Source organism: Tachypleus tridentatus, chromosome 6 (genome assembly GCF_004210375.1).
Source record: "Tachypleus tridentatus isolate NWPU-2018 chromosome 6, ASM421037v1, whole genome shotgun sequence".
Lineage (NCBI taxonomy): Eukaryota > Metazoa > Arthropoda > Merostomata > Xiphosura > Limulidae > Tachypleus > Tachypleus tridentatus.
In genome coordinates this window covers 128,537,999-128,551,270 of record NC_134830.1, presented here as the reverse complement: position 1 = coordinate 128,551,270, position 13,272 = coordinate 128,537,999, and the positions used below count along the sequence as shown (strand labels likewise).

At 33.2% G+C, this 13,272-nt stretch overlaps 1 protein-coding gene across 7 annotated transcripts in view; it reads left to right on the top strand.

Moving 5' to 3' along the window:
- Nucleotides 1–840: 840 nt before the first annotated feature.
- Nucleotides 841–13,272, top strand: part of LOC143253633 (pantothenate kinase 1-like) — an 85,194-nt gene continuing 72,762 nt past the window's right edge. For 2 of the 7 annotated variants that reach the window (XM_076507793.1, XM_076507798.1), the window contains exons 1-3: nt 1,047–1,173; nt 1,605–1,724; nt 6,297–6,421. In XM_076507793.1, the coding sequence (XP_076363908.1) occupies nt 6,370–6,421 (52 nt within the window). In that variant the 5' untranslated portion in view covers nt 1,047–1,173; nt 1,605–1,724; nt 6,297–6,369. The other 5 variants (XM_076507792.1, XM_076507797.1, XM_076507796.1 and 2 more) reach the window with 4 other exon arrangements.

Genomic DNA, 13,272 nt, shown 5'->3' with positions numbered 1-13,272 from the left:
TCCCCCTTCGCTCCGCTCGCGAAAGAATTTTGATGTGTGCATTGAAAGTTTAGATTTAATTTCTCCTAGTTTTTGATACATATCGGATGTTCGTGAAGACTGACACAGTGAAGGTAGTTTCAAAGAAAAGCAACAAAAAAGTCCGGTCGATTCAAGGTGGCGGAGAGAAAGCAATCCAGACTTCCAGGCTTGACTTGAAGAAAAACGAAAAGAAGTAGTTCAACGATATATCAAACGTCCCAATGTCAGGACCACGGCTTGGCTGGGATCTGTAAATCCAAATGCTGCAGAGTTTGCTGTGGGGCTAGCTGTTTCTAAATAGTAATGTAAGACACGAGGGAAGGCAGCTAGTCATTACCACCCACCGCCAACTCTTGGGCTACTCTTTTACCAACGAATAGTGGGATTGATCTTCACATTATAACACTCACACGGCTAAAAGGGCGAGCACGTTTGGTGTGAAGGAGATTCGAACCCGCGACCCTCATATTACGTGTCGAGTGCTTTAAACAACTAACCATGCTGGACCCCAAAATGGCTTTAGTTTCTTTGCTGTTATCTTTAATACCTTCCATCTAACATGAATATATCACATTTTACATACAAAGCCACTTCTCCACCCATCTTTAAAGTTGCATCTCTCTTACATCTGTGAACTTACATTTAAAGAGAGATTCAAAAATTGTTATAAAACAATCTTTTTTGTATCTATAATTTTTTTCAATTTAAAAGTACGATGTAATTAATTAATTAGTGAGGAATTAAAGCCTAATTAAAATGTACGAATTTATCAAAGTAATTAATTTTATAATTGACTCTTTTTTAATTTTCTTTAACAATAAAGGTCAGCATAGTTGGTTTTGTATCAGAGGATATCATGTAGATTTCGTATTTTAATATACTATTAGGCAAGTGTTTAAAAAGTTCTTTTGAGCGCATGCAAGATGATTTTAAAGTATTAAACGTAAGGTGTATTTAAAGCGTATGTGTGTGCGCGCGTGTGTTTATTTACATGAAACTAACGTGAAAATAATTATAGTTTGTTGTTTTTGTTTTAATTTCAGTACATATTTTGACTTTTTTTTTGACACAGTTTTTATATAGCCATTGCTAATAGTGATAGTAATAATTGCTTGGATGAGAGTGGTGTCGGTAGTGGTAGTAGTACTAAGTGTTAGTGTTAAAACTCTTTAACATTATTATTAACTTTTGAATACTGATTTTGCGAAAACTAAATGTTAACATATTGAAAAAACTTCCTCTCTCCTAGTCATAGTCAGATTAACTTAGTTCAGTATCTTTTAAGTTTATTCGTTTGTGTGTTAATCATAAGTTTTATAACATTATGCTAATCATTTAATACCATCAATACTTGTTCTAATTAAACTGTACTGACTGTAGTATTAGTATTATTACTAATAATGGTGGTGGTTAAACTGAATTGTTAGTTACTCGCCTATTTTTGGTGTTAGAAATTTAAAAAATTATTTAGATTGCAAGATTTTCATTTGAAGATGCATGGGATGTAGTATAATTGTATTATACTGGTATTACATTTACGGTAAAGTATTAACTATATTACTAAAATACTATGTGTATATTAGGTACTGTGTCAGTTCCATGTTGATCAATAAAACTAGAGCATGTATTTAAAAGTGAATACCCAAGTTGACCCAGTTTATGGTGTGCTGTTTGAAAAATGCAAAAAAGTCTACTGAGTATCGGTAACCATACAGTTTGTAGATTAATCTAGTTTACAAAAGTAATTAAACTAAAATTGTAATTTTAATATTTACATGCATCAATAAATAATCATTTCAATAATTGTGTAACTTAAAAACTTCTGTACTGTAGGAAGTTATAGCACATTGTCTTAAGGTGTTGAAAATTTCTGTGTGTGTGTGTGTATATATATATATATATTATAGTGATCTAACACTGTTTAATTTTGGACACATTGTAATTTTGTTGAGTGAAACAGTGGTGGAGAGAAATTTCTTAAGGTGTGGATAACAAGATAATCAGTCCTTTAAGAAAGTCTTTGTTTTTTCAATTGATCTCATGTAATATTGTAAATTTCAATTAGATCATCTTTTTGGGGTGTATAAATGTCAAAGGATTTATTTTTTTGAGTTGAAACAAGCTGAGTGTATAAAAATATAATATTGAAGTTAGTATACATACAGATATTTAATCATTGAACAAATTAGGATAACATTTCATTTATTTTTGCACTAAAAAAATATAACCTAGGTCATCTTCAGGTTAAAACGTTGTTCTCTGCTTTATTAGTAAAAGTGTTGATACCCATACCAGCCATTCTGAGATACATTTTATTTCAAGTGGGTTTCTTGTCATCAAGGTGTTAAATTCTATAATGGATACTTCCTTTTTGGTAAAAATTTTAGTGCCTGTAAATTTCCTTTTAAATGGCTATAAAATCCAAAATTCATACATTGTGGCAATATAAAAACCTAACTAAATACACATTTTCGTTGTATTATCTTCTTTGATTTCCCTACTTTCAAGTTATTAATTTACTATTTATTTTACTACATACATGAAAAATACTGTTGCTGAAATTCTTTTACACTGTTTACTAAGACTAACTTCTTTAAAAGGAAGTAATCTTAAAATGTTGTGTAGTCAACTTTATGTAATATGTTTATGACATTGTGTACAACAGACAACAGAAATATTTTATTAACAAACTTCTTATATAAAAAGCACCCACTAATGGCTGAATTAACTATTTAATAAGAAGTAAATCAGCAGAATATTACATAAGAATAAAAATGTAATACACTTCCTTCCTTATCCACAACATGAAACTCTATAAATTTAATCTTTTGGGTACTTTAATATTACAATGTGGTCAACATGAAATGGCGTCATTTGAGATCTTCACTGCTGCAAACTGGTAGTTGTCTTGCTTCTGTCAGACTGTTTTGGACATATAACACCATTAGCAGTTTCTTCAGTGCTCTTGAGTATGAGTCATTTAATCAATTGTAGGATCCACTTGATTAGATACATTGGAAAAACCTACAAAAATATCAGAGGAAGGAATGTTTTGATTTTGTACCCCTCCCTTCTCCAGTACCATTTTAAAGACTATCATCATCATCATCATGAGTCCAAGAAGTTCTGTTGTCTTGTCTTGCACACTGTAATTGATCAGTGCATATTCCAAGCTTGCCTAAGGTCACCAGCCACACATCTCAAACAAAACGTTTTCTCTTCCACTATGGTTAACTTGCTGTATATGTTGCTAATCTTTTACATAGTCTTCAAAGAGGGTTGCATTAAATCCAAATTGTCCATATTATGTGACCATACAATAATTCTGTTAGACTGACTCCTGTTGTACTCCTAGGTACTACTATGAAAGAACTCAAGAGATTTATTATTTTGTCAATACTTAACTTTGCTTCTTACATTGTGTAAAATAAATTTTAAATGTACCCAATTTGTAGTTGGTAGTCTTGGTGCAACATTGGTGTGTTTAATTCCAATTGCTTGCATAGGATTAACATATCAATAAGTTAAAATATACCGTAAAAACAATACACGAAAAATCGTGATTGGATTTGTAGGTCATTATTTAGAATATGCATTAGTAATTAGCAAAAGCATTTCACCAGCAACTGGTCTAGTAAAATCTGCATGAATTCTCTGTCAAGGCTTATGAGGCCATTTCCATGAATATGGTGGTGTTGTGGGTGGCTTGATGACAGGGAAAAAAAATTTCACAATGTTGCTTTAATTTCTGATTATAGTTAACGATTTGCATGATGCACATGTTGGAATCTTTTATTCCAAGGGGGGCCATTGTAGTCAGCTTGTGGTGTGCATTGTGAAAAATGTTTATATATAGAGACAGCACAGAATGTAAAGCTACTCTTGTGAGTGGAGAGAATTCCTATCAGAAATATATTTGCAGTATAGGAAAATTATAAACTGGAAAAACTATCATTTTTATACTGATTAAATAGTTTTTGTGACATAAAAATACAGACAGATCTCAAAATTAAACCCAAAGAACAAATGTTGTATTTGATATATATAATTTTAAGCTTGCAAAGAAAGACAAAGGATAATTCTGAAAATAGTCATATTGTGTGATTTCTGAAAAATATATTAGAATACTTCTAATAAGTAAAAGGGCCCAGCATTGCCAGGTGGTTAGGGCACTGAACTTGCAACTTGGGGGTTGGCAGTTTGAACCACTGTCCCACTAAATACACTCACCCCTGCAGATATGGGAGCATTATATGTGAAGGTAAATCTCACTGTTTGTTGGTAAAAGAGGAGTCCAGGTATTGGCAGTGGGTGGTGATGACTAGCTGCCTTCCCTCTGGTCTTGCACAGCTAAATTAGAGACAGCTAGTGCAGATAGCCCTAGTGTAGCTTTGCACAAAACTTAAAACAAACAAACTTATCATAACTGCCTTTTTTTTTGACAATTATTAGGATCAGTAAAATACAAAAACAAAAATTATGACATTGTATGTCAGATATTTGATTTTGTGGATTGCCTGTCACAACAATCCATTAAAGTGTGTTGTAACTGACTTCATTCTCTTGTTAGGCAAGGTGAGGTATTTGTATCACTTAATATTCTAGTTGTTTATCAGTAATTTTACTTTTGTGTAAAATCAAAATATTTGAAGTTTCCTACAGACAATATTGAAAAGTAAATGGAAAATTTGAGTTTTCTTATGACATAATTTTTGTTCTGCTGTTATCTTGATGTTTATTATAAAATATAATGGCATTTATGACAGTTCTGCTTTATGCGCCCCCGCTTGTACAGCGGTAAGTCTATGGATTTACAATGCTAAGATCAGGGGTTCGATTCCTCTCGGTGGGTTCAGCTCAGCAGATAGCCTCATGTGGCTTTGCTATAAGAAAACACACACTGCTTTATACTGTTGTTTTTTCAAAAGATAAATATCTTCTTTTTAAAGTCTTTCCTGTTTGAGTTGTGAGCTGTTTCATCTATAGAATCTACATGACTGTCAATATTTGTGGAACTATATTGCTTTATAATGCTTTACATAGCATCTAAACCTTTACCTACCATAATGTTTGATAGTTGGGGGGTATGGTACTTAGAGGTAACAGTTGCTGATGTCCTTACAAGTATTAGATAGAACTGCATATAACTAAAGTTTTGTTCAGGAAATAAGGAATGGGATTTTGATCATATAACTTCTTATTAGTGTGCATTTGTGTAAAATAATGAGACTGAACAAAGTTTGTAAAATAGTCTTTCTTATTTGACAAACAAACACAAAATGCAGGATCTGTAGTTGTACACAGGTACAGATAGTCAATTTTGCTATGCTGTACTTAGCTGTATAGCTTTCCCTCAGGATTAATCTCCATAAAACTAAAATGTGATGTTCTTGAGATACATCTTCAAGGCCTGGCATGATCAGGTGGGTGAAGGCATGCAACACATAATCTGAGGGTTGCAGGTTTGCATCCCTGTTGCACCAAACATGCTTGCCTTTTCAGCTGTGTGGGTGTTATAATGTGACAGTCAATCCGATTATTTGTTGGTTAAAGTGTAGCCCAGGAGTTGGTGGTGGGTGGTGATGACTAGCTGCCTTCCCTCTAGTCTTACACTGCTAAATTAGGGATGTCTTGCACAGATAGCCCCTGAGTAGCTTTGTGCAAAATTCAAAACAATACATCTTTAACTGTCTGTCTTCTACAAGAACTGATGAAAGAAAGCTCTTTAGAATTAGTTGGTAAACTTGCTTTGTTTATCCAGCTTTCATCATCATCTTGGGATCTTTATTCTCTTACATCATGAGTCAGCAATTGTATTTAATGGAACATCAGACTCAAGCAACAAAGTCCCAATGCTCTATACTACTGCAATATCCTCTCAAGCAGAATGGGCATCACATGCTATAGAGAATAAAGTAATTATAATGACTTTGTGAAATACATGTTGCTTCCATTACAGCAAAAAAAATAAATAATTGGAAAGTTAAAACATTTTGTTGTATAATTAAAGCACATAGAAAACATATGATGTGCCTGCATATCACAGGGGTAGTTTGTTTATCCCTGGTTCCTCTACTTGTTTGTTTCTGTTATACCACTAACCATATTTAAAGTTTATATATATATAATGGACTAGTGTACCTTACACACTTTACAACTTATGATTAGTTAAACTAAGTTCAGGAGAAGTGTTCCAATTTATAGCAGACAATAAAAAACTTCGTATTTATGAAGTGGAAATTATAAGTATTTTTTGTCTTGTATTCTTTATTCAGATTGATAATTGCTACTATGCTCAAGCCAGATAAGAACTGAAAACAGAAGCAAGTAGTGATATAAATATTAAACATGGCAATGGTGAATGGGGCACTGAATTACCTAAATGGAACCAATGGGCCATGTAAGTAAAGTTTACTTTTTATCTTTTGAAATTTGTTTTTTCTTTATGAAGAAGAATTATGGTGTATGAATTCTACAGCCTCTTAACTCAACATAAAAATTGTGCATCTTCATTACTAGTTTCCTTAAAAGTACATCAGTCCTGAGTTCCCAAATAAAGCCCACTCATTGCACTCAACAATCTGTGAATGCTTAACTCCTGCATAAGTCTTAACCATTCTGTTTATACTTACAGGCTAAAAGTAAATTCCTAATATCAAATACGAGTAGTTGTTTAACTATTAGTATTAAGCCTAATGTTTAAGAACCAATGATATTTTTTGATAACTACTTGTGTTCAGAGTGAAGGTTGATTATGTAGAACTTAATTTATTAGAATTAATGGTATATGTAACATTAATAATAAAATATGTTTAGCCTCATTTGTAATTTACCTGTAGCTTATAACAATATAAGCTGAATTTAAAATATCAAGAGACAATAAACTAATTTTGAGAGTTTATCTAATTAATAAAACCATGAATTTTTTGTGTTCTATGAATTACCATTAAGTTGAAATACACCTAAACCTAAACTACAGTAACATGTACTAAATCTATTTTAGCATAATAGTCAAATTTACACCACTAAACTCTAAGTTGAAACTTTTACCATCTTACTTTTATTTATGAAATTACTATATCTTGTTATGTTATTTAACCCATATTACTTCATGTTGTAAATTTAAAATAACTTGTAGGAGTCTGTGAGAGCTTAACTCTTCAACATCCTCCATGTTCAGCCATGCCTTCTATATTTAACTAATTTTCCCTCTTTTTTTTTTTTTCACACACAATTTCTACATCAAAACTTTTGATTTATGATTCTAGTCAGCAAGAAACCCACCATTGGGTCTGCTATGGACACTTTAAAAAAGTATGTAAAGGGGAAAGTGCTCAACAAATTTGTAATGGTAAATAAAAGTGAGAACAACTTTCAGAATTTAAAAATCCTTTCTGGTGGCATAGAAATTTAACAAAAATGATCATTTATCTCCCAACTTCTTGGAGAATTAAAGAAAAGAGTCAGCATGTTTTTATTTTAGCAAATGTTACCTATTTTAGTTCCAAAGTTAATTAATTTCACTGCGTAATTAGTTGAGAATAGACATTTCTAGTTTTATTCTAGGATGTTTTCAACCTCATTGTCCAAATCTAGTAATGAAACACTCTCTTCAGCACACGTTTACCATAAGTACATCTTTCTTTCTTTCTTTTTTTTTTTAAACTGGCTTTTGGATCTGTGCACTGCTCTACATACACTTTGGGGAATGTTATGACAGTGTTTTGCTGTGTATCTATAGCTGAAGGATTACAGTGAAAATATATTTCACTGTATTTTAATTTAAAAAAAAAACTTTAATTTTGGGTGGATTTCTAAATAATTGGGATTTATTATTTTTTCAGTTAATTCTGAGATTTTTGTTACTACTTTGAGTATCATACCTCCTACCAGCACTATTTCATAAGCTGAAGATGGAGGAGACCTGTCGTTAGATCTGTCTATGGTTATAAATCCAAGACTGATTGTTATATGGGTTAATGTTTTCTCAAAATTATCCCAGTTTCTGTAAAAACCAAATTTTTTCAAACCCATGAAGATTTTGTTGGTCTTTTTTTTTTTTCCACCACTGGATTATGCCATGTCTTCTGTACCCACCTGCAGATATTACTAGGCCTAATACAGCATTTTAGGCATGATTTCTCAAGTGTGTAAGGTGATGTTTCACTCATATCCCTGATTTTAAATAATACCCATTTTTTATTGTTTTATGATAGTTTGTCCTCTCCATATTTAGTTTTCTCATCCTCTCCAAACATTATGGTTTATGCTGAGCAATTTATTCACAACTGGTTGAGGGTGCCAGCATGCCTTACTTTCCACAGGCTATGGATCAATTTGCATCGGCTTACCATTAGGCAGACTGTCAGTTTCTCAGCTCATAGCAGTTAGGGTCATTTTTGCTTGCATGGGAATCAGTCCCTCATTTTTCAGTGTGTTTAATTCATGCCCAGTTTTCAAGCTTTCATATTGCCCTTACTTTCCTTTAATAGTATCATTCTACTATCCTTCTCCTTTCTAAGGTTATTAATTGAAATTCTAAGGATCTTTCAAGGGAAGACCTTTATTACCTCCATGTTTGATTAGTTGTCATCTTTATCTCTGCTTTACATGTGTGGTTTCTTTGTTGGGATCTTTAGGATCAAAATGAAGCCTTTTCCCAGGTCATTTGCTATTCCCTTACTTTATGGATTTACATACGGCATATTTTCCTTGGCAGCATGTTTTCAATAATGTACCTGAACTTTGAAATCACGTGGATTCTGCACTTTTGTCCCAGTCAGAGACAAAAACGAGCCTCTATTCTTGTTTCCCGTCATAGTCCTTTATTGTTTTTACCTGTACCTCCATGCAGGGGTTCCTCAATTTGTTGTTGTTTTCTTTATCATAGATGGGCATGCTGTCAGTAGTACCAGTAACTACCCACTGGGTTCTGGTCTGGTGGGAGCTTTCTTGTACAGATTTTTCTCCTTTGGTGGTTTTTGCTGGTTAGTCAAATTGGAGAAGTAATTTCCTTCACTTTATGTAATATCTTGTTCACTTTGATTTTTTTTCAAGACTAATATCATTTGGAATCAATCTTCTCTTTGGTTTCATTTGATGGAGCCTTTAGTTCTCAATGCTCCTACTGTTACCTTTGTTACAGCTCATGAGGTTCTATCACTTTTAGTGATGTAGGCTTCCATGGGAACCTTTATACCCTTAGATCATGTTCATATGTAGGCTATTCAGTTGGCTCGTCATGACCAGTAGGGTGCTTTAATGGCTTGTACAGGGTGTTCGGAAAGTCACTGTGCAGTTTTGTAATCAGCATTCATTCAGTATATTTCAAGCCAGCAACTGATAGTGGTGTTTAGAAACAAAATAAGAAGGATCCAAGCCTGTATTGGTGCCAATGGGGGTCACTTTTAACATTATTTATAATTGTCATTCATATTTACCTTCTGTATTCTATATTGAAACATGTCTGTTAATAAATATATAAGTGCACAGTGACTTTCCGAACACCCTGTATTACTCTTTCTCGTACTGTGCTTGGTGATCTGAGTTGGTGGTTGCACAATACTCACTCATCAATGGGTGTTTTGTTTCTTCCTCTTCTTCTGTAATTACATATTTTTATGAACAAATTACTTCAGGGAGTGGGGGCTTGAATTAATCAACAGGAAGCTTTGGGGTTTTGGTCTGTGGCTGGGAAGTCTTATTACATCAAGATCTTGGAGCTTCTTGCTGTAGTTAATCTCAGTCTCTAGGGTGACACCCATTCTCAATTCCTCTGTTTTCATACATTGAATCTTTTTTTTTGGCCCATCATTGTTTGTCATGTTCCTGGTGCTTTCAGTCTTCATGGATTGGATCTCCCATTCAGACAAAAACTATTCAATGGAATGGTCTCTCAATTCTCTTGTTTTTTTAGTGGCTTTGGCTTCAGTGAGTACCCCTCACATCAGCATTTTTGTCATGTCTTTCAACCACAAATTGCCTCTGTTTTTGTCTCTAGTCCCCCATACTCTTGCTCTGGCTTTATATCCTGTATGGGTTTTTTTGGTGTTATATTATTTGCACAGTTTCTATCATTGGTACCTGTTCCTGTCTCTTTATCACTTTGCAGCCATCCTCTTTCCACCATCACCAGTTGGATTCCACTTTTAATTCAATTGGCTTCTTCCTCTAGTACTTTGTTCCATGTGTCTGTTAATTAAATCTGACTCCTTAACTTTTCACTGGCATTTAATCATCCTCATCCCTTGGAGAAAATTCTTAAATCAGGCATGTGATAAACCCTTAATATGTTTGTCTCTCATTATTTGCATACAATTGTTTGTGTTTTTTTTTTCACTATTGACTGTTGTCTTCCACCTGTAGCTATTCTTCAGACTTTAGTGTGAATTTGACTGGGTAAGTTATCTTTTATTAGTCTTTACTTTCTTTTCAAGGGCATTTTTTCATTTTTATTTTTGCTCATTATCTGGATTTAACCACACAAATTTGAACTTTCATGTTATAATTCCACGGGTACGCTAAGCACACTGTAGAGATGAGGTGTTCCACAAGATTTACAGAAATTTTATCCTTGTAATATGTTTGCTTCATAAATTTGCTCACTCCCACTCTCCTCACCTGAGAATTTCATGGGTACAGCAAAAGGAGATACCTTCCCATCTCTGCTATGCCTTATATTGAAAAACTAGTATTGTTTGGTTTATAATTAGAGGTTTGTGGTCACTCATCATTACACTGCCTCAAATGTTGTCTTCCTCTGAACTCACCACCATACTTCAACCCCTCTTCCCCATTTTCTTCTAGTGGGGTTTGAGAGTCTTTATCACTTCCCAATTTCAAACTGATGTGAAGGACTGTGGAGGTATCCTCCTGAATAGGTGAATCAAATACAAACTGTATATTGAAATGATTATAAAACCATTAAATTGAGAGTAGGGTGGTGGTTTTATGCTGGGTAGATGATATCTTCCAATACAAAAACAAATGGAAGTGAGCCATCAAAATTGTAGGTTGCCTATTCATTTGGGATCAGTTTTGCCCTAGCGGCCTAGCCACTCTACACCTAGGATTATATTCTTTGAATTTTAGCCACTATTATATTTTCTGGGATTGAGTTTCATCAGTATCATGTGGTTAGAATCACTATGTGTTTTTCTCTTTTCTGTCCATATATGTGATATCTTTCTGTTATGTGTAAAGAGTGTATCTGGTTCAGATGTTGTGTGGTCTCCCACATCAGAATGCAGATTCTGATAATTTCCTCTTTTTAAGAGTCCTTTTGATGCTTCTTTCTTTCCTTCACATTGGTCTTTTCACCTGTTCAGTGTGGGATTCTAAAAATTTATCTGAGAAGAGATAATGTATCATATCAGAAATTAAATTTTCCTATGTGGAAATGAATTTTCAATGGCTATTTACCTCTTTTCACACTTCCTCTATACTGAAAACTGGTGCTTCCATTTTCTGCCAAAACTTGAAGTAACAGTTTGGTAGTATTGAATAAAGGTGTCGCATGGATCAAGAGAGTATGTTGTATTCTTATTGGTGGAAGATTGTTGCATGACAATTTGTATAAGATTGGAATCACTCAGTTCCAGTTGAATGAGAGATAAAAGGCTTGTGGCAACATAAAAGTTGTTTTGTATATAGAGGGCAGCACTGAATGAAAATAGCTATTTATGTGAAAGGAAGTAAGTACCAATCAAAAATACATTTTCAGTATAAGAAAATTATAACCTTTGAAACTGTTTGTAGCTAAGTTAAAAGGCCAGATAAATGAAAGCTGCTTTAGATTCTGCTTTAGTTCTCGACAGAGGAATGCAAAAGGGGGGACAAGCAGACCTCCCATTTATAACTGTGTATATGGACTTGGCCATTTGGCAAATTTTCATTTTTATGTAAATGATGTGCACGTGTTGATATGGTTTATATGTATGTGTTTCTGAATCCTTCACATTTAATAGACATCATTGTGCTGACACCTGAAATCACTAGTAAAATTAGTTTTGCAAGGGCTTGTTAGAACTATGAAGTCTCTCATGATACTTGCTGTTTTGGGCTCACTATTGGTTCTTTTATTCTTATCAAGATTTAAATACTTTTGAAATGAGATTCTGTTGTTATTTTTCATAGCATTGACTGTGCAGTCAGGTGTTGTTTGTATATACAGATAAGCTGGCAGATTAGTTTGTGTGATCCTGTTTTCTGCTACAATTCCAGTAGTTTAATTTTAATTGATCTAGAAAAGAGTTGTTACATGTGTAGTAATCTAATGTCTTTAATTATGTTTATTAATGTTTTAAGGTTTAAATTATTAAATTTTATATTAATTACTAGAAAATTCAGAGCAGCAGTAAAGGAGTTAGCAGATTTAGTCAGGATCTAAATAGCATTTGATGAACTACTTTCATCGTGACACAAAGCTACAAGGGCTGTTATTGATCGCAGGCTGTCACAGTTCATTGGCATGCCATAAAAATGTCTCAATTTAGTCAGCAAAACTGAGACTTTTAGTGAAAAAGAGTACAATTAATTAAGTCCATACAAATTAACTTTTATTGTCCAATTGTATAAACAAAGAAATTAAATACAAAATCAGTCTTGTAACAGCCCCTCATGGACTGTTTGGTTGGGATTGTTTACAGCTCTTTCTCATTTTTTAGACGTGAAAGACGTGTGTGTTTAATGTGTCTCCCATTAATAGCAGTCAAGTTTAAATCATGCACACAGCCCTTCTGCATGACAAATTTTATATTCTGAAATGTGTATCTCAAAGCTACATGAATTATTTTTTGTAGAGATAATAGACTGAGAAAAACTAAGGTTTCTAAAGTATGATTTCAGTGTATAAAGTGTTAAGTTCTTTGTTTTATATATATATTTGTTTTATTAATTGTTACATATATTTTATATTTTAACAAAACTAACTGAAGTGTGAAAATCTGAAACCCAAGTTACATAACAAACTTAAATAAAAACAAATTAGCTAAAAAAATTCCAAATTTTTTCACCCTGTAACCGTAAGCTCTCTTGCTGTGAATTATTGTTTTTCATGCCAGAAAAAACCTAAAGTACAAGTTATAAAATTAAGATAAATTGTGTGTTAAAAGGTTTGAAGCTGAGGTTGTTGGGATAAAAACATGTAATTTTCTATTGTAATCTGCAGTCTAATATTAAATAGAAAGGCACATTATTGATTTTATTTCATATTTCCAAATTTTCCATTATACTGTACACTAATGATTTTGC